The sequence below is a fragment of the Marmota monax genome, unplaced genomic scaffold (assembly GCF_021218885.2).
Source record: "Marmota monax isolate L192 unplaced genomic scaffold, Marmota_monax_Labrador192_F-V1.1 WCK01_AAM20220418_F8-fsc00027, whole genome shotgun sequence".
Lineage (NCBI taxonomy): Eukaryota > Metazoa > Chordata > Mammalia > Rodentia > Sciuridae > Marmota > Marmota monax.
The window spans coordinates 1,047,728-1,069,618 of NW_026694617.1; the positions used below are offsets into that span (position 1 = coordinate 1,047,728).

General features: G+C 30.4%; 1 protein-coding gene across 3 annotated transcripts in view; it reads left to right on the forward strand.

Annotated features, from left to right (window-relative positions):
* Phf14 (PHD finger protein 14) overlaps nt 1-21,891 on the forward strand; it is a 193,273-nt gene that overhangs the window by 129,224 nt on the left and 42,158 nt on the right. For 2 of the 3 annotated variants that reach the window (XM_046422440.2, XM_058572102.1), the window contains exon 17: nt 14,798-14,915. In XM_046422440.2, coding sequence (XP_046278396.1) covers nt 14,798-14,915 — 118 coding nt within the window. Of the gene's footprint in view, nt 1-6,143; nt 7,901-14,797; nt 14,916-21,891 lie in introns of those variants that run through there. The other variant, XM_046422441.2, reaches the window with a different exon arrangement.

Below are 21,891 nucleotides of genomic sequence, written 5' to 3' on the forward strand. Positions count from 1 at the left end.
TACAGACTCTATTTGGTTGTTGCATTGCCTTGAAGGAGCAAATTATATCACAGGTTTGAGAAGTAAACCTGTATCTAAGAATGGTTCAGATATGTGAAGTTTTGCAACCATTTTAAATGAATTTAATATGACATTCTTGTAAAGGTAGCCATGGTAGTTAATAGGAATTTACCTAGGAGGTGAAGTCTCTTCTTGAGTTTATAATTTATGCTGACATTTTTGTCCAGGTATTTTCTGGAATACTGACTTATCATCATGCTACTAAAAAAAAATCTTCATCTTCACATTATTTCAGCCAGTTCGTTCGTTTTCATATTGGCACCTATTTATTTCATTGATGGTATTTGCCCCAACAATAGAAGACCTCAAACTTTTCAATCTGTTTTATTGATACTACCATATCATGGCTATGGAATACTATTATGACACCCAGAAGAGATAATGTTTTAGCAACAGAAGCTGTTAATAGATTCAAAGTGGCTTTTAAAAGCAACCTGGCACCTATATTTTTATATGTATTAATAGCTGAATTTCCTGGATTTCTAAATTACTACTTCGAATTATCATTAGGCATAGTAGATTTATTATTTTTCCCAGTTTAATTTCTTGGCAAATTAGAAATTCAGGGCTAGAAAGAATATAAGATATTGAGTTGTAAAAAATACATAACCTAACTTCTGAAACGCTTCATAATATCTTAATATCCCATATTGTTCTTCAGCTGTTGTTTTAATACTTTCCCTTACCAAGGATGCATAATGCTAGACTAAGAATAACAAAATCCGTATACTAATGATAATATACTTCTCAGAAAGTTCATCGCTTCACATTCATCGCCTGTATCCATTTTATCCAACTCACTGATCTATTCAGTATCCTTGCACTGAATAAGAATCAATGAAGTATGAACACTTCCAAATCATAGCCTGTTTGTCCCTTCCTCTGTTTCTATGTGTCTTCTTCACGAGGGATCCCTGAGATATCAGAGGGCTCATGGAGTGAAAATGAACCCTTTAGCATTTAAATTTTAAAGGAATTTTGTGCACATGTTTAGGGAGGAGTCTACAACAATCTGTGTTTTACTTGCTCTCAATTTTTTACATAAATCTAAAATTATCCTAAAAATAAAGTCTTAGTTTTAAAAATATCTAAAGGACAGTGAGTAGAAATTTAGTTGTTTTTTTTTTTTTTCAAGTTTTGTTCACTATAAAAATATACCTACAAAAAATACAAAAATATAAAGTTTAGGTCACCTAGAATCATAGAGATATTTGGGCAGTAAGTTTCCACTATAACATTTCTTGATATTCATTCTCTCCCTTTCCCATTTTTCTAGTTTCCTTGAGACCTTTCTCAATGGCCAGTCTTCATTCTCCACTACATTACTCCGTCTGCCTCAGCTGCTTTTCATTACTGCTGCTTTTTATGTTTATTTCTAGTTTGTCTTTAAGTTCCGTGGTTCTACTGTATGTATTCATCCAATCTCTCGGTCTATCTCTTGCCTAATTAAATGGCCAGAACTTGAACTCCAATCTGAAGAAAGTCTGCTACATCTTCACTAGTGTCCAGGTCCTTTCCTCCCCTTCCTAACTCCCCCTGTGACTTGTTGTTCTGCACTTCATTATGTAAAATCCATTATTCTAGGGCTGTCTTTAATGTTGACTGCACTATTTTGTGCAACAGAGGCTTTGTAGCACAGAGCAGTATAAAATTTAAAGTTATATCACTTTGTATCATTGTTCTTAAAAGTTACTCGGACATCTTCTACCAAGAGTGTTTCCTTTTTGCCGTAGACCTTGTTTTATGAAAAGTGATTTAAGCTAAATATCTGCAAAATTGAAATGGTGCTTAGTTGCTTATTATAAAAAGATTATATTATAAAAAGGAATTAGAAAACACCTGGTTTTCCGTGAATGAAACTTTACTTAAAAGTGTTTTTTCCTGGTTACTTTTTTTTTGAGATGAGACTCACTGCATTGTCCTGACTGTTTTTTTGGGGGGTTGTTGTTGTTGGTTGGGGGGGTTAAAAGTGCTTTTTAAGGAATCATTCTATTAGTAAAGATTGAAGAAGAGATATTTAGTTTTCACAATACTCATATTTAGATAATGTAGCCCAGCTGCCGCCTTTTCTTATTAAAATTATATTTTGATAAAACTTGGATATATATAGTGGAGTATCACTCAGCCATAATATATACAGTGGAGTATTACTCAGCCATAATCAGTCAGCCATGAATGAGTGACATTTGGCAGTAAATAGATGGAGTTGGAGACTATCATGCTAAGTGAAATAAGCCAGTCCCAAAAAAGTCAAAGGTTGAATGTTTTCTCTGATATGTGAACGCTAATCCAAAGTGGAGGGGCTAAAAAAATAGAAGATCATTGGAGTAGACAAGTGGGAATGAAGGGAAGGGAGGAGGCATGGGATAGGGAATGACAGTGGAATAAATCTGACCTAACTTTCCTATGTACACATATGAATATACCACAGTGAATTTCGCCATCATATACATCCGTAAGACACTAATTAAAAAAACAAAACTGTAAGTAAATAGCAGAAAATCAGTAAAGTAGAGGGAAGGGAACAAGAAGAGGGAGGAAGGGAGGGAAAGGGAAAGTACTGGGGACAGAATTAGAAGAAATTATATTTGATGCTTTTATAATTATGTCAAAACAAATTCTATTGTCCTATATAACTGAAAGGAATCATAAAAATTAAAATTAAAATGCTTATTTTGTATATTTTTCTCCTATAATTAAGTTGATTTGATAATTTTGTGATATGTGGAATGACTGATCTGCCTCATGTGTGTACTAGTTACTGTGTGACATTTTTGATTTTAAATTCTACTTTAAAATATTAAACCTTTAAGTAACTTTGTATGATTCACAGATATTTTTGTTATGTGCTATTAATATTTGAATTTTAAAAATTTCTCTTTATTTTTTAAATAAATGCAGTATAGACACATAATATATATTTAAAGAACAGAAGCATGAAGTTGTTATACATTACATAGTGAAGTGTGGTATTTCTGGGTTATTCAGTTTTAGAGTACGTAAACATAAGTTCAAGTATATGTGAAATGAAATCTTTCTTGTTTCACTCATTTATTTTTTATTAAAGTTTATTTTTGAAAATTTTTTTTCTATTTTTCATTGCAGTGTGTTAATATTGTTAGCTTATACAAAAAAAGATTATTTCTTGCCTAAATTAGTGATTACATTAATCATTTGATAAGACTGAGACTCTTACTATAGTTTCACTACTCACTAGTGAAGTAGTGGACCTTGAATTAAGTGACTTCTAAAGTTGTTTTCTCATCTATAAAACGAAGATATTGAGCCTCATTTTTTCTTAAATTTTATAACTTTTATAACTCAAGAGACTCCAAAATAAACAATACACAGTTGTGAAAAGGAAACCAAAGTGTGTAATCTCACCATTCATCTGATGCTTGAATTGTCTTCCTGGCGTCCCTACTAAGCCAGAGGGGACAAACTTATGTTGGAGGCAGAGGTGTCAAGTCCCTTTCCATTGGAGGCAGTTTTGTTCAAAAATGTGTTTCTTTTTCCAAGTAAGCTAATAGTTTCCCTTAAAAATTTCAACCCTTGGAGTCACACATAACAAGGATAATCGAACTTTTAGTACTAGAAGACAACTATATTGTCTTCTGGTTTTTCTTTCTTTCATTTTTTTTAAAATTAAGCATCTTATTTTATCTTATAACAAGGTTTTGATTTATATTGGTTTTGTATTGGTTTGGACTTATGAAATAAACAATGTTAATGAAATAAGAGGTAAAATGAATTTGTAAATAAAATTGGATACAAATTTTGGAGTTGATGATGATTTTGGTTATCTAGGGGATAATGTATAAAAATCTGTATTTTTTTAACAATTGTAATTAAACAACCGAGAAATGTTATTTTTGGACTGACATTATAAAAATGTTAATATTAGATTGTCACTAGGTTTCAGACTCTCCAAATATATTATTTCATTTCATTCTTGTCAACAGTCTAATTAGGTATGCATATCTCCATTTTAGATATAAGGTAACCGAGGTATAGAGATACTAAGCAATAGAAATTATTCCAATTATATATTAAAATCACATTACACAAGTTGTTATATATTAAAATGCAATTTCTTTCCTGTCACAAAAATACTACGATATTGTTTGACAAAGCTACTGGCCTTCACATTAGTTGTCAAGATTTATTGAGGGCTTCTTATATTCCAGTCATTATATCAGTGCATTTCATTTTTTATCTCATTTAATCGTCACAACAACCCTGTAATGTTGCATATTAAAAAAAAAACTTGTAAGAGATAGATACTGATTTAATTTATATTTTATGGGTAAGGAAAAGAAAAAGATTTTCACAACTAGAATGTGATAGAACTGCAGATAAAATCTAGGCTATCTTGATGGTAGAGCTCATACAGTGATTAGGTATGCTTCCTCATTACTACGCTACTATGACACATTTGACTTTCTTGGGGCAAAAGTAGTAGATAGCTGGAATTTTCCTCTTGGCCTGCAATTCCAGCTATGCAGGTGAAGAATTCATTGATAGTTACTGGTGTGTGCATTACTGAAGTGCTTTGGAAGTATTTGTCTTTTTTTCTATCGTATTTTTTAAAGTTAGCTTATTATTAGGTGCATTTGAAATAAATACAAAGCTAACTTCATTTTTTATTTAAAATATTGCACCATCTTTTGTCCTCAGAAAATAGGAGCCAAGACAAATCACACCACTTATCTTGACATTAAGAAAGATTTGGAATATTAATTGAAATTTAAGATGGAATAGCATTAGCAATAGCTCTTTAGTTTTCTCAAACTTCAACTTGGATTTAACTGAGGTTTAAAGTAGATTTCCACAATATCTAATGTCTCTATATTAAACTTTAAATGAAAGTCAAATATAAATAAAATTTTTCAGTTGTCTGCTCCTCTCCATTATTTGTGCATGTAATTAAGAGTTAATTGCACTTCTGTTATTAATGATATGGTTGCTTCCTCTTGCATTATGCTTTTCCAGTGGTGCTTAGCCTTCAGAAAATCACTTGTCAAAATATCAGATTAAGAATGTGCTCAAAGCTTTTTGCTTAGAGACTGAAGCAATGAGTAAAGTTAGCATGTATCACTTTACATGCTAACAGTTCTTTCTGCTATTTCTCATACGTTGATAAATACAGCATTTCTTTGAAAACTGTGTTTCACATTATATTCTTTTTTCTTATACAGTTTTGTTTTCGCTTTCTTTGGAGGTTATTCTGTTTAGAGTGGTAGCTCTCCTCAGTAGTGCTTTATTTGTCTGTGTGCCACTTTTCACTTTCTTTTTCTCAGCAGAACTTAGAAGCATTAAACACATCTTTCTAATAGTTAAATATAAAAAAGGAACCTTTTCCTATGATTTACTACTTGGCAATTTCACCTCATCTACACAGATCTAAATATATGAAAGAAATGACAAATTCTTATATTTACCACAGTCAAAAAATGTTAATTCTGATCACTAAGTTCTTATAATTTCTCCCCTGAATATAAAAACACAAAGGTAGTAAATAATGGTAGCCCAATATTTCTAATAAAGTCTTAGAAAAGAAGGCAGTGTAGACACAGGGGATAAAAATCACTTTGAAAATTTCCTCCCTAAGACTACTTGAGTATAACTAGGCCAGTAACATACTGATTAGGTTTATTTGTTTTCAGCACAATTGCATGCTTTCTCAGGCATTGTTAAAATTGCTGTATTTGGTGAAAATAATAGCAAACTGATATTTGTCAAAAAAACTTATTGATCAAATATATGTTTCTTTTTATAAATACAAGTACTTCATCTTTTTCCACTTTTTAAATTTTAGTAAAATAGGTTTATTTTGAAAATAAAAAATAATAATAATACAAGAGGAGGCAACTCATTGTTTCCAAAGATAAAAAAGTTCAGTTATAACCAATGAGAACTTACACAAGATCATGGCATTTAGGTTTAGGTTATCTATATCTTTGGATCAGATCATATGTTATTTGAATCTACTGTGGTGTTATTAGTATGTTTCTTAAGACGTAGTACAGAGCTGCTATGATCTTTAAATGTTAATGTTCTTTTCTTATCACTTTACTGTGTAGATACCCTTCATGAGACCCAACTCTGCCACAGCTCATCCTCGGAGGCAATCCTGGAAACCTCTTTTATAAGTGTGATTTTAAAAATGTGGATAAAACTCTCAATAGAGTACATAAAATAAAGGAGAACAGCTATCTTGTCCTTTCCATAAGCTTATCACTGCAAAAAGTTGCCTTTGCTTGTCAGGTTTGAATAGAATGTAATTGATTGGTTTGTTACTTGGACTGACAAGGCAGTTAATTTGCCTGTGTGGATTTTTTTTCTTTTCTCTCTCTCTCTCTCTCTCTCTCTCTCTCTCTCTCTCTCTCTCTCTCTCTTTCTCTTTTTTTGCACTAATCAGAAATATTCGATATGTGCATTGTTGAAAAATATTGGATAAATGTCTTGTCAGAATTGTCCTATTAAGTAAATGTCTTTCCCTCTTGCTTCTTTGGCAAATGATGATACACAGTGTTTGGACTCACTGAAGAGTTACAGAAGCCTGTGGGACTTAAATGCAATATGTTCTCCCTGTTGTTGAACAATACCAATAACAAGCAAGAAAGACAATGCTTTCTATTAGTCTGCTAATCTGCTTCATCCAATCTAATACTTACATTCATATGCAAAATACTGTTGCACTGGGGAACAACTATAGACTCTTATATTAAACATTATTTCTATTTATAATATTCAGCAAAAGTGAAAGACTTGTGAAGCATATGACATTCTATTTTTGACTCATTGGTCCTAATGTGAAAGTACTAATATTATTAGCATGAATTTTTACAACTTTAGATTTTAAGCTCATGAACAAAAATATGTCTGTGGGTCTGTAGGTAATTTTTTTAAATACCCAAATTTATTTGGTCCTTATTGTTTAATATGAACTTTCTGTGTTCAGGATAACTTAATATTTTTCAACCTTTAAAATGACATTATGAAATAAGGAGGGAAATACAAAGCTTGTTGACTGTACAACCTGCCAGCTGAAAGATCTTCAACAACTGTATCTTTCCAGAGGTTTACATATTTAAAATTTGATCTTCAACTTTTAATGATCCAGTTTTAAGCCAACGACAGAAATATGTTGAATATTCCACCACTCAATCTTGAACTGAATTAGAAGAGACTTTTGCTGAAATCGAAGTGCACATATACACATAAATTGTCAACATATCTCTTGGAATTTCCTGATATATAAGTGTGATTTTGGACTTCTTTTCTGGTATAGTGGCAAAGGAAAATAGTTTAAATTTTAGGAGTAGAATAGGCAGTGTTATAGATATTCCAATCCAAGTGTAAGTATAAAGTTGCTATATGCTAGTAATTTATAGTTATAGGAATCATGATTGGATAAAATGTTAAATAAAAATAAAATGTGTATGAAATTACATATAAACAGATTATATTGAAAGACCTCATAACATTGAAGGAAATGTTAATAATCTTTTGGAAAACGCATAGGCTTTTTTTTTTCTTTTAAGAATAAGAAAAGACTATCACTTAATACTTAAGTTTAAGAAAAAGTTGGTAATTATTACTATTGCTGACTTCCATCTGATTTTAAGAAACAGGAAAGATTACCATGTTCTAAATGAACTATGCTAATATATTTGGCCCTTGCTGTCTTTTAAAATATGGTAAGATAATACTAATGATTATTTTGTTTATTTATTTGCTTATTTTCTGAGAAATCATTACTTGTTGTGGTTTTGGTGTCACTGTTAATCAAAATTCCTTTCACTTTAGTTTTAATTAAAATACTCTGAAATTGTCATTCTTCATCTTTCAATTTTCAATAATGGATATTATTTTCTATGTTTGATGCTAACCCTAAGAACTTCATCATGTTACAAATATAAGCTACATAATACATAATATGAGAGGTTGTATAAAAGTGTAGAAGAACTTTGGAAGGTAGTGGAAAAAATATTTTCTCATAATAATCTCTTAAACATTCATATATTTGTAGTACAAAATTAACCCCTCTCTGTAAATGGTCCAATTGCAGTTCAAAGGAAGAATTTAATGTGTATTGAGGATTAATGGTTACTCTTTCACTAATATATGTTAGAGAAAGTGAGAAATCAGGTAAATGACCATTATTTGCCACAGAATAGCAAAAGAAAGAAGCACTGAAATATTGGGAAGACAATAAATGTTCTGAAACACAAGAATGCTTAGTAATTAATACTAGTGCTTCTCAGACTTTGTTATCATGCATCAGTATCAAGAAGGATTTGTTGGAACTCAGTTGGTTCCTTTTTTCTCCTCTTGGCCTTCTCTCTCCACCTACTCTTTTCTCTGTCTCCCTGGAGTTTCTAAGTAGATTTGGTATTAGGCCTGAAAACTCAAATTTGTAACAAGTTCCCAGGTGATGGTGATTTTAACTTGTCAGGGACACCACTTTGAGAACCAGTCATACATTTTTAAAAAGTCATTATATTGTGCTCAACATTGATTAATTATGGCTTTAAATGTTTATTATACACTGGAAACAGCACTGTTTTATACACAAGGAATGAAGGAGCTTTTTTTTCACAATTACTAATTCTTTTCATTTTAAAAAAATTTGAAATTAGGATCAGGTTTAAACACAAAAACAAAATTTAGCCTTCCAAGTTTAGAAATCATATTTATTCTTCATTTATTATTATTGTCATTTGTATGTTTATTGAATTTTATACTTATGATATTATGATTGCTGAACAGTAGATAATATTTACTTTCATTATTCCATATCCCTGTTTATATCCTATTACTTAAAAAACCCATTCTTTAAATATTTAAAGTTCTTCTTTGATGAAATTCACCAGTGTTTTTTACTTAATTCACAACATGAGACTATTTCATGAGTGTTTCACCAAAATCTATTCAAGAAATTCAGAAGGCCTTTGTAGCAGAGTGTTTATATTCTTCAAAAGATTTTTAAATTTTGTGAAATTGTTTTTGACAATTGAAACTTGAGACAACTTAGAATTACATGTTTTATGGAGGCAGAATTTTTTTCCTACCCACCTGAATCAGCACTTTGTAAATTTATACCATTAAGGATTGTGATCGGAGATGGGTATGCTGTACAAATACTTCCTTCTAAAACTGTAGGCCTCTTTCTCTTAGTGCTCACTTTAAGGTGTTTCTGTTAGGCCTGCCAATAAGATTCACTGCTGTTCAGGTACATAAGATTTAATGAAATTGGATGCTCAGGCTGGGCTTTGTAAATAAAATGAGATTGTCCCCTAGCCATTATCTCATTTATCTGATTTACATTATAAAACTAGGATCTACACTATTGATTAGAGCATAATTAGTTAATTATAAATAGGGAAATACAAAGTTATGTGGAGCTTTTACACAGCAGGTTGTACTGCTAAAAATTTTCCAAGGGCATGAGCAGATGGAGATCAGTTTATTAAAGAACAAAGCAGACATTTCAGGTATGGAAATGTGTAATCATTCTCTCATGCTATGAAAAGATACTTGACCTTATTGCATATTTTTATATCAATTGTTGTGTTTCATGTTTTTTTTTTTTCATTTCATTTTTAATCTTGTAACCTGGCTGGTACACATTTCAATAACTGAATTGATACCATTATTTAGCTATAAAATAAGGATTTTGATTTGGATAATTTTCCAAATACTATTTCAATGAATTAACTTTTATGTGTCAAGAATATTTTCTTTTTATTTCTTACTACCCATTCATCCATTATTGTCTATGATAGAAGTCTCTAGTGGCATTAATGAAATAGGTTTAATTCTTACACATTAGTTTGTTATTTGTGAAACATTACTAAAAAGACAGTTTCCAATTATTTTATATAATTATAAAATTAGGTGATTTGCACTAAAATAGTAAGTTATAAGGAATAAAATATTGTATTTATTGATATTAAATGTTATTCTGATATTGTTATTCTATACTGGAGAATTTTGTTCCAAGTCTATATTGTTTTAAAAGTGATTTAATGGGCCACAATACATTTGTTCTGCATTTATTAAGATGTGTAGTAGAGATAATTGGTCACTGTTCAATGAAGAAATCCATCACTACTGGTTAATAGATTTGTGTGTGTGAGCTGCTAAAGAGGTTTTTATTTAAGTAATGCTAATATCTAAGACAAATGTTTAAAATTTTTCTTGTATGAATTTTTACATAAACATAATGAAAAAAATCAGAAAATTCAATTCATCAATTCTCTTTTTTTTTAAGTGAACAGGTGTAATAGTGTCCATTTTCAGCATTGTTTTTTTCTTTAGCTTTATATAGATTAAATAAAATGTTCCATTGATGTGAAAAAATAGCTATGATTATCAAGATGAGCTTGATCATAAGAAATGCGCATCTCTTTTTTAAGTTTGCACTATAGATTTTGTTTCTTCTTGAAATTTAGCTTATCATGTAGCTATAAATTATTTGCATAGAAGGTACACTTGTTTTAGTTTTTGAAAAGTTATTACTTAGTTTACTTCCCTAATGAACTTACCAAATGGAAGTAAAGGGAATTAAACCCTTTCAAAGACTGGCCGAAAGCCTATATCAAGGAAAGAAGTAAATCACTTCTTTCTTTTCACTTTTTGTGTATTTGTCAGTAGTCAGTAAGTATCTGATTAATACATAGCACATATGAAGATAAATCACTTTCTTCCTCTTCCTTGTCTAGGGTGCTATCTTATTCATATGCTAAGTAAGTATTTTAAATACATGTAAAACAGTGTTTATTTGGTCACTGCTTTTTGTTGAATCAGTGTGTAACAGATCATATGAAGCTGCTGTATTATTTATGTCTAAAGCCAATATGAATCTAATATTAGGAAGTTGTCTTTAGTAAAAATCAAATTAAAAATCCAGTTTTATTTTATCTTGTAAGTGGAATTCATTTTACTACATTTAAAATTTTAATTTTAGAATGTCCCATAGTGTTAATGTGCACAGTATGCACTAGAGGCTTTAAAGATTGTTCTTAAAGTGTCCAGTTTGCATTTTATTTAGAAAATCCAGTTTTTCTATAGGTTAGTTTTATATTCTCTTTTAGTATGTTAAGACATTCTCTTCCTATTTCATAATGTGCTATTGGTATATTATAATCATTTTTTATCATATAGACATTGTGTTGTTTAATAAAGTATATTGTGTTCTATAACTATGCTTTTGTGGGTCAATGAATCCTTGCAAACTTTTAAAAAGGCTTTATTTACTGTTTTGATAAATACATGCTATAGTATATGCTACAGTTAATGTGTTTTCAAATATATTTTAGAAGTAGAGACCACAAGTAAAACTGATCAATAACTACTTTAATTCTGTTACAGCTTTTAAGTAGATTATTGCAGATTTGTATGTAAGAATTCTGGTTTTTAAGCTTTTAAACTGACCTAATTTTTGTATATCCAGAATTTGTTAGCTAACAAGATTTGATAAAGATTACAGAGTGGTATATGTTTGTGTGAAGTAAACAATCCACTATTTTGATCATCTGCATTGTTCTTTGATTTCTAGGGTCCTTAATGGTATCTCTTATATTTATATATCTATGGTATATTAATTCTTACAGATTCTGCTAAAGTTCACTTCTGTAATTTAGAAAATTATTGTTCCAGCACTTAAAGCTATGGATTTTATTTTCAATTTAATATTCTAGGGTAGAAACAGCTAAAATTTTTCTGCCTTAAAATAATTTTAGAAATCTCTACAAAGAGCTTATATTACTGTATTTATTTGCTTATCAACAAAGCTGTTGACTTAAGGATTAGTTTATTCGCCCCCTCCTTGGATTGTGGGAGTTATTAAGAATATTAACCACTCTTTTTTACTGTTTAGTCTTGGAGTTGCAGTTTTTACTTATACTACAACTATGGTGAATGAGCTAGAATTTTAGAGTACTTCCCTATCATCCTTAATTCTCTGGAAGCATGAAAATACAATAAGGTTCTACATATCAACCAAGTCATTCTGAAAGGTGTGCTAATAAAGGAATCAGTTGGTGAGGATTAGGTCATTTTTAGATGGAATATACTTCAGATTACCTTCTGACAGAGCTTGCAAATAGAACATTTATTTTTCCCTTTTTTTATTTGTTCTTGAGCTGATTTTATAAGTAATTGAAGCCAACGACATATTGGAGCCATATCAATGTTCTTAATTTTTTAAGTGGAAATTCATAGCTATGCCAACAAAAATCACCTTTGTACATGAAGGAGATAATGAATCCTGTCTGATTCCCTCTTACATTCACCACGTATTTGCCTTGAGTTGTGCACTGGAAATAACTTGTAAATTGATAGTTTTAAAGCAAATATGCAGTAATTAGATTGTAATTTGATGTAAACTAGGGCAGTATTAATACTGTAACTCTCCATCTGACAAGAACTAGGATTCTTATCAGTCTGAACTGTATGGAACATTGCCCAGCAACATGAAATTAAGGAAAAAAAGACTATAGTCAATAACTAAAGTTTAGTGTGTGTGCTTAATTCAGTAGAAGTTGTCACTTTGATATCTTGTTACTGTCATTTTCATAGTCTTAATAGTTTTAGTGGTCTGGTTCCCAAATCAACAAGTTAGTATTGGGAAAAATTATGCTTAGACAAATACAGTGATAATAGGAACCAGGGCCTGTTGGTTTTCAAGCAAGTGAGGACCCTGAAGATCTGGAAAAGTTGAACATAAGAATTAAAACAAGATAGCAGAGTAATGGTATTCACTCCTAGTATAAGAAGCTGACACAGTTAGAAATGCAAAAGCATTTGTTACTTACACTCATGCCCCTAACATGATAGAGATAAACCATATTTAATATAGTCCCTTGATGATGAAAATAATTGTGATTTCTCTTTAAATTTCCCATCAGATTAGTGAACTGTTAGTTTCATGTTTGATTCATTCTGACCTCAGTTGTATAGAAATTTCAACCTTATAAATTCAGAAACACTTATATATACTCTGAAGGTTTCTATACCCATATATTTAATGTAATTGAAATGTTTAGCTGTTGAAAAATGAATAAGTTATATTGAGAAAGAACATGAAATTGTGTGGGTTTGCCATTTAATCTCCTTATTTTACATTGAAAGTTAGCTGTATACTATTTTTTTCTAATACCAGAACAACAGCTATTTGACATATTTGACTCCTTTTAAATTAATTGTTGTATGCTTTATTTGTAATATTGGCATAGTAAATAAAGTACTTAGTACTACTTGATTTTTATTCTAGCTAGAATTACAGTAAATATTTTTTCAAGTTCATATTTTGATTCTACAAGGTTTTAGAAAAACATGTATGTTTACTTTGTTCATTAGGAAAATGCAGAGAAAAAAGTGTATAAACTTATGATGTTATCTATTTTAAACTTCTTTATACCCAAATAACTTAGCTAGCTTCCTTGCCTATTCTGAAACTCTTGATTCCCCAAATGGGTCTTTAGGAGTTGTGTGTGTGTGTGTGTGTGTGTGTGTGTGTGTTGCATGATATGAAATATTTACTTAAACTAGGGATTTATAGCTTCCTTTATTGTGATGATTTCTTAAAGTCAATTGTTTTTCTTCTGTGGTTTTTAAGAGTTGCTCCTTCTTGTAATTTTGTACTTTACTCAAGTCATAAATATTTTATAAAATTTTCCCCTGGTTTCTTAGTTGTGGATCCCCTGGCTTTTCATTTCTTAAATCAGGAAGAGATAAGAAAGAGAATCTGACAGATTTGTTGACAAAGTATTATTTTTTAATTTTTAAAAGAAAGCACAAAGAAAATGAGGACTGTAATTCATTCTATAAGATGAATACATCTTTGTTATTGTTAAATTTTGGTCTTGTTATTCCAATTGATGCAAAATTCTTACAAAACACTGAAATAATACAGATTTTTCTTCATTGTCAGCAGGATGAGATTGTCTGAAACGAAGAATAGGTATGATAGTTTTTTTAGATTTTGTACATCATAGGTGACAAGACACTATCAAAACATTTGTTAATAAGTTTTTAAATGTACTAGGTAAATACTTTGAGAAACCAAATGTACTGAAAAAGTGACAGATAATTTTGAGAGAATAATATTAAATTCTTAAAGTGATTTTTTTTCTTCTTTGTATACTTAAAAATTCTATTATTTGACCCATAAAGTTTATTTTTAATTGTTGTAGATTGTACTAGCATGCTATAAATTTTATAAGGTTCATTTACAGTCCACTTTAACAGAGAATCAGAAAAGAGGTGTAAATTGTGTAGCATTGATCGCAGCCTGTAGAGTTCTAAAAGACAATGTATTATTGAATTCATAACCTTGAATTATATGTATCTTTTATTAGTAAATGTTTTTTAAACTATCTAATGGACAAATGATGAATTATTTTAAGTTCAAAACAAAAATTGTTATGATTGTTAGTTTTGAGCACCTATAATTTATATACATTTATTCATATGCTCTTAACATTTCTGCTGTCATAATGTTCTAAATGATATTTGTTTTGTAAATTCTATTAATGTTGCCTATTTTTCCTAAAATATTTATTTCAGGTTTAGTTTGCCTTTGTCATGTATATTATTTAATAATCTAATGAGCAAAGGATAGAATTAACAATGTTAAAGTTGGTATATATAATAGTTTATTTTTCTGTCTTTGAAACAGTTGGTTTTCATATTATTTAGATATCCCATAAATCTGTTTACCCTGCAGGTGTGATGAATGCAGACTGTGTTACCATTTTGGATGTTTGGATCCTCCTTTGAAAAAGTCTCCTAAACAAACAGGCTATGGATGGATATGTCAGGAATGTGATTCTTCATCTTCTAAGGTACGGGGGGCGGGTAGGGGGGCACCTATAAGAGAAAGTACTGTTTTCCTTCATTTTGACAGCTTTTCAATATCATACCTTTAGCTTCCTGACATTATAAAGAACTGAAATATGAGGGATTAGCATTTTAATCTAATTTATAGTAAGAATATATTATTGTGTAATTTTATTGCCCTTAAGTTAAGGAAATTAACAACTTTACTAAATGATGTAAATTTCCTTGGTGGCATTTTTTTTTCGTATTCTCTGTATTACTCCAACATATTAAATAGGCTTCTAGTAGCCCCAAAAAGTAACTCTTTGCTAATTTGCCACATGGAAGGAATAGCAGGAAATATTGAGTCATAAGAAATTATGTTAGCCAACAGACCAACAGACCAGCCATTAAAATTGAATTTATTTTATTAATAGTTTCATTTTAAAATATAGTAAATATGTTATGAATGTTTTATAAGGTCTGTTCATGAAAACAAAACAAAACAAAATATCCTGTTTTTTGTATCCTAAATCTTATTTCTGGTATTTCTTGTAGTTGAGTAGAAAGGATGAAATTTCAATAATGTCTAGTAGTTTATCCTCTAAAATAGACTGAAATTATTTCCTTAGGATATCAACATTTTAACCTTAAATTCTGGTAACCTGTAGTTTAAGATTATTGTGTTTATTTTAAGTTTGTCAATGAATAACTATACTATACTCTTACTGTTTTGACTCATTTGACATAGATCTTGAATACATTTGAATGATGACACTCTGGTCAATTGTGAACTAATCAAATTGTTCTTAAGAAAAGACAATGGAAATTAAATGGCTATTGTTAATATGAACATCAAACTTTTCTTCAGTGCCACTTAATGAATAATGAATGTTTCTGTCCCAATAAATTAAAATCAGTATGGAATTCCTGTCAGATTGTGGAATCAAACTGTTCATTTTCTCAATATTTAAAATAATTTGCTTCAGCTTATTTTTTTAAAAGCTGCAAAAAATCATCTGGTTATAGGAAAGCAAAATGTTTTAATAACCTGAATTTATTAAAAATTCTATGTATTTGTATAATGATATTAAAAGATAACGTTCTATATATTTTATTTAATAATAAATCATGCTGCCCAAGACTGGGCAATATGCAATAGCAAGAATTAAGACCCAGATTCAAGAAAACAACTTTTGTTGTTATAGTTGTGGTTGCTGGGGATTGAACCCAGGGGTACTCTGTCACTGATCTACATTCCCAGTCCTTTTTTTAGATTTTATTTTGAGACAGGGTTTCATTAAGTTGTCCAGATAGCCTTGAACTTGTATCTTCTTATCTCAAACTGCCATCCCAGGCATGCACCATCAAACCCAACAAGAAGGAGCATATTTAATATCAGAAAGTTTCATGGCAAAATTAGAAATTCATTCCAGAAGTTGTATTGTATTTAAATGAGAAAAATAATGAAATACTATAGATTTTAAATAGTTGTCTTTTGGGACTCTGTAGTGTAATGTAGTCTTTCTCAAAGTGTATTTTGTTTGGTGTTCCCATCTACCCCAAACAAACAAGTTAAGAAAATAATTTTTAAAAAATAATTTTTCTCTTTTATAAATATATGCATTTGCATGTTTTTAGAAAATTCTATCTGACTGAAAATATATAGCATTAAGTGCAAAGGGTAGCTTTCTTAAGTTATGTTGTAATTTCGTTACTGAGAATGGAAAGTTAACAGGGCATACTTCTTATTTTTGGAGAGTACCTACATTCTACACATGCCAGGGGGCAGATACCCATTGAATAAGGATTTGTGTTTATTTTCTTCTACTAGCTAATGTGTCTTTGGCAATCTACTTGGAAAGCACTTTGTTAGAAAATGGGCATTTTATTTGCTGTACCCAGTTTGACCTGTGGTCCACTATCAGTTGTAAATAACTTAATATTTTCAAAATTTTATTCAAATATTCTGTCTAATTTTTAGAATATCAGAGAAGTTTACTATAAGGACTTTAGCAATGAAATGGATTTATATTTTTACCACACCAAAATGACTGTAATTCTACTTTTCAATAAAATCTTCAGCTTAATGTAATACTTAAGCAGAAATTTAAGGAGACAGGTTATTCCTTTGAATATTAATGTTACATTAATTTTGTTTTCCTACTTTTAAAGACCAGCAGGTTGTAAATTTTTGTTTGTATTTTCTCTTGAAACGATATTTGCTAGTGTTAAGTCCTATGGAGATAGCATTCATAGATAATGTTATGATTTATAATTCAATTCAATGGATTGCTTCAAAAACTTTTAAATTTAAAAATTTGTATATTGTTAACATCCAAGTGAAGAAAATTACTATCATCTTAGGGCCTAAAAGAAACATAGAATGAAAGTTAACATACTTTTCTTATTTTTTATTTTGCTCAGTTGCCTTGATGAAATATTATTTGTTAGGTAATATGGGTCTATTTGCTATGATAATATATGTTAATGATATGAAAAGCTAAGGGAAAAAATACCAATTGCCATTAGAATGGAAGTGAACTAGTTGCCAACAAACTTTGATGGGGCAAATGAATGTAAAATCATTATATATATACAGATATATATATCTGTAACTTCCTTTCTTTGTGGGAATAAGACTTGCTCAACAAGTCTTATTATAAAATTTTGACTCCTATGTAGAAATTATATTGTAAATATCAAACAATATGGTTGAATGTTTGACTGAAAATACATCACTCTTTAAACAATATTTAACTCTTAACATTTTGTCCAATTTCTGTGGGGAGTCCTAAAATGTTGTTGCAAACACTCAGCAGTATTCCTCTTAGTTATATATGACTTTATCTTTCAAGTAACAGGTTTATTTCCTGTGGACTTTATGAGAACAGAATTTTTTTCTGTCAAGGATAACACTGATTAATAATAGTTTACCTAAAAGTGGAATGATTCTACCAAACCCTTGAAGTATGACATGTTAGTACTCTCTTTGCCTCTTCAACTCTTCATAAGTCTAGGTAATTTTAGGTTTAATGAAAATTCGCTAGATAATGGACATGGACATGGACACACATGGAGATCCATTAATGTGTACAGCATTTATAGAGAAACACATTAGCACTCATATATAAACCTGTCTTCTCTCATAGGTCTGCTTCAAATCATGTAAGGTAGCAGCCAATGCAGTATACTTGTATTCAATGGAACTAGTCCATTGCTCCTGATCACCATACATTAGGGGATTTTCTCCCCTGCTCTTTACAGCATTGTAAAAATTCTGTTATTAATGAATGCTGTGTATCTGGAAAATCAGTGTTTTTATTTCTTCTTCCTTCACATCATCTGTCTCCTGTTTTTTCCTCCATCTCTACCTTCATCCATTCATCCAGGCCATATATATAGAATCATCCTCATGTCTCACCTATCATTATCTCACATACCATGTTATTTCCTAATCCTGTAAAAGTTTTATTTTCCTTCTCTAGTCTAGTCTTAGCTACTCACCCCCACCTGCCCTTCTGTCTTGATTGAGTGCCTCACTGTTTCTCCTATTACATTTTTAGAAGCTATCTAAATAGGTCTGCCAGACTCATTCATCTTTGATCCAGTCTCTTCACTAGAGGCCTCCAAATGAAGTATTATGCAAAGTAATATTAAATTAACTTAATTCTGTTTAACATCCCATTTTAATTTCCATATCTGGGTAAGTTTAATAATGTTTTAGTACTTAAGAATGGGTATAAAAATGTGACATTTATGTATTTACGTGGAGTACATAATTAATGTGTTTCCTATTAGTAAATAGTATATTTAGTAAATATCCTGTACTGTATTGCTATCAGAGTAATCATTCTGAAATTATAATTGTTACCTCTATGTTAAATCTAACAGTATTTTTTCCTGCTAAATATCCAGAATATAACTAACAAAATCAAGAAATTTACCTTGGTACATTATTATTAGCTAATCCTCAGATTTCATTCAAGCTTTGCTATTCATTCATCCTTTGTGACAAAAGGATTTTGCTATTATGTCCTTTGTGGCAAAAAGATTCAGTATGGAATTTAGTTGGATTTAGTTTTCATGCTTTTCTAGTCCCTAATCTAGACAGTTCCTTAATTTTTCCTTAACTTGTGTTTCTTTAGAAAATTATAGAACAGTTACTTTGTAGAATGCCTTTCACTTTGCATTTTTCTGATGTTGTGATTGGATTCATTTTATGCATCTTTGATGAGACTATGTCAAGCAATGCTGTTTGCATTATATATATGATGTTGATTGGAAACGATGATGTTAACTTTAATTACTTGATTAAGTTGTTTGCTAGTCTTCTGTATTCACTTACTCTTTCTAATTAGTAAGTAATTTGTGGGAAAAAACCTTGGAAGTTTGTAAACATTTTATTCTTTATTACATTCTGTTTTCCCCCCATGGGTTATAGAAGTTATTATTATTGTTCACTTTGATGTTCCAATTGTCCCAGATTTGACTGACGAAAGAATGCTACTTCAGTGTAACTTCTGGGTCCTTTGTACATGATTCCACCAATCTTTGAGAACTTTGTTATTAAAGGTATTTCTGGCTTGACTTATAATTCCTCCCTATCCCCACTTTTGGAATCAGCTGTTTCTCCAAGGAACCCTGTTTGTTTTTTGATTTTTTAAATACCATAATTTTCTTTGTTTATTTTTATGTGGTGCTGAGGATCGAACCCAGGGCCTCACATGTGATAGGGGAGTGAGTGCTCTACCACTGAGCCACAACCCCAGCGCCCCCATCCCCCACCCCACCCTGTTTGCTTTTAATGGAGAATGGTTTTAGAAACAAAATCTGATGTGCCCATTGTTATTGGGACAATGTTCTTCTTGATTCTTCTTGGTAGACAGACCTAAGGACTAGATGTTTATACATATACATATACACATTTAGATATATACTTTTATAGATATTGAAAAACATTCCATTTTTCTCCTTTTCCATCTTTGTAATTCCGTTTCTGTCAGGAAAAAAAAAAAAAAACAGAAACTGGCTCCTGTTGTCTTCACTATGTATTCTTAGATGATAACTCCCTTCATAAGGAAACAGTGTCTTGTTACATTCTACCCCTAGCCCACGTGGACATCTATTTTGTTTATGTTCTGACGACTTTTTGATTGAAAAGTTCAGAAAGAGGATAGATAACATTTGTATTTTTATAACTCTCTGTAGGTGATTTTAAAAGCAGTCAGGAACATGAACCATTATTATACTTGCTTTATAAAATCTTTAGTTAACAGAGTTTTGAAGCTAAAAATTAACTCTTTGGAATTTTGAAACAAATATACACAATGTATATTTATCTAAGATAACTTATAACAAATTGGCATTTTAAAATTATATTGTGTATTTTCATAAGATGTAAAATAGATTTTATATTGTATTTTTTAAAAATAGGGCATAGTTCACTACTCAGTCTTTTTGAGGCTATACTTGATATAGATCCCCACAGCTTGTGTCTGCTGAAACATTCAAAATGCAGATAACTTGTCTTGAAATGGTTAAGTGAACATGTATAAATATTTTTTTAAAGTGTTTTCTCAAGTCAAGTGTATTCACTGGTGCCACTGAAGATTTAAATATATGTCAGGTACTTTACAATGACTGTGCCAGATACTATTCTAGCTTTTCATCCTGTTTAAGCTCTGTTTTGTGAGAAGCCATCAAATAAACATGACAGGTCATTACTTGACTACTACAAAGTGAGCTGTCTTATTTTGGAGACTTCTATTTGGTTTTCTTATTTGATCTTTCTAGCCACATCTTGAGCAGTAATAAATTGTAAATTCATATGCATAGAAATCTCTTCTGAATCTCTTATTGAAGACTTTCTGGAACTACAAATGCAGACATACCAGCTGAGGCAAGTGCTATTTCTTGATAATCATTTGTATTAGAAATCTCTGAGTAACACCAATATAATTTTTAAAATTTTCTTTTACTTTCCACATTTCTTCCTTGAGCAAGTAGAATTCTACAACTCTTAGGTCAAAATAATATGTGTATATTTATTTTCAAATAAAATGGTCATTGAGAATTGTGTCTCTTTAAGAACTGAGCAGACAATCTCTCCAAGGAGTATCTTGCCACAATACATTAAACAAGCACATTTAATTGAACCTGGTAATATTGGAAATTGAATGTCTTGAGTTTTATGTATTGTGAAGATTTATGAAAAATATAAAATTAAAGTGAATTATCCTTTAAAGTTCTTTTAAATTTGAAGCATATAACTGACCCATAAAAAGAACTTTTTAATATTTTAACTATTCATTTGACCTTTGGGATTTTATGTGACATTAGGTTGAATTTGAAGTTTCTGAATTGAGCATAGTTGACAGAGAAATCATTTGCAGGTAAAACTTATACCCTTTAACCATCTAAATTCACTACTTACCTAGCATTTGTATAACAAGCCTTACAGCTTACAAAAACATGCTTTCCTGAGCTTCACTAACTTTGATTTGCCTTTTCATTGATAGAGGTACGTAAAAATCTGGAAAAAACATTCTTTGTACCATTTCTTATATTAGAATCCCATAAAATAAATCTTTTTACTAAAAAGTCTAAGAATTAAAGCTGAAGTGGTTATCCTCAGTCATGGCTATGGTCTTGTACTTAAGCTTTAGATTTCCTGCTTGCTGTTGGAAATTACACAGAATTTCAGTCGATCTTCTAGTCAAGGCTCTGGTACTAATTCAGAATGTTGTAAGTTGCTCTGACATTTTCCCTGGGAGGTAAAATTGTATAAAAGTCTTTTAATTCCTTAGTTTCTAATTGAGTGGCTGTATTTGAGGACTAGTAATAGTGATTTGCCATTAACAGCCCAACTAATTATACTTGGTATTGTGCAATAAGAAAAAGTAGAGTGTGTTATTGTTTAAACTGAATATTTATGTACTGAACTGAACTTATTTGTCATTATTTCCTATTCACCTCACATTTTTCTGATATTTTCTTGTG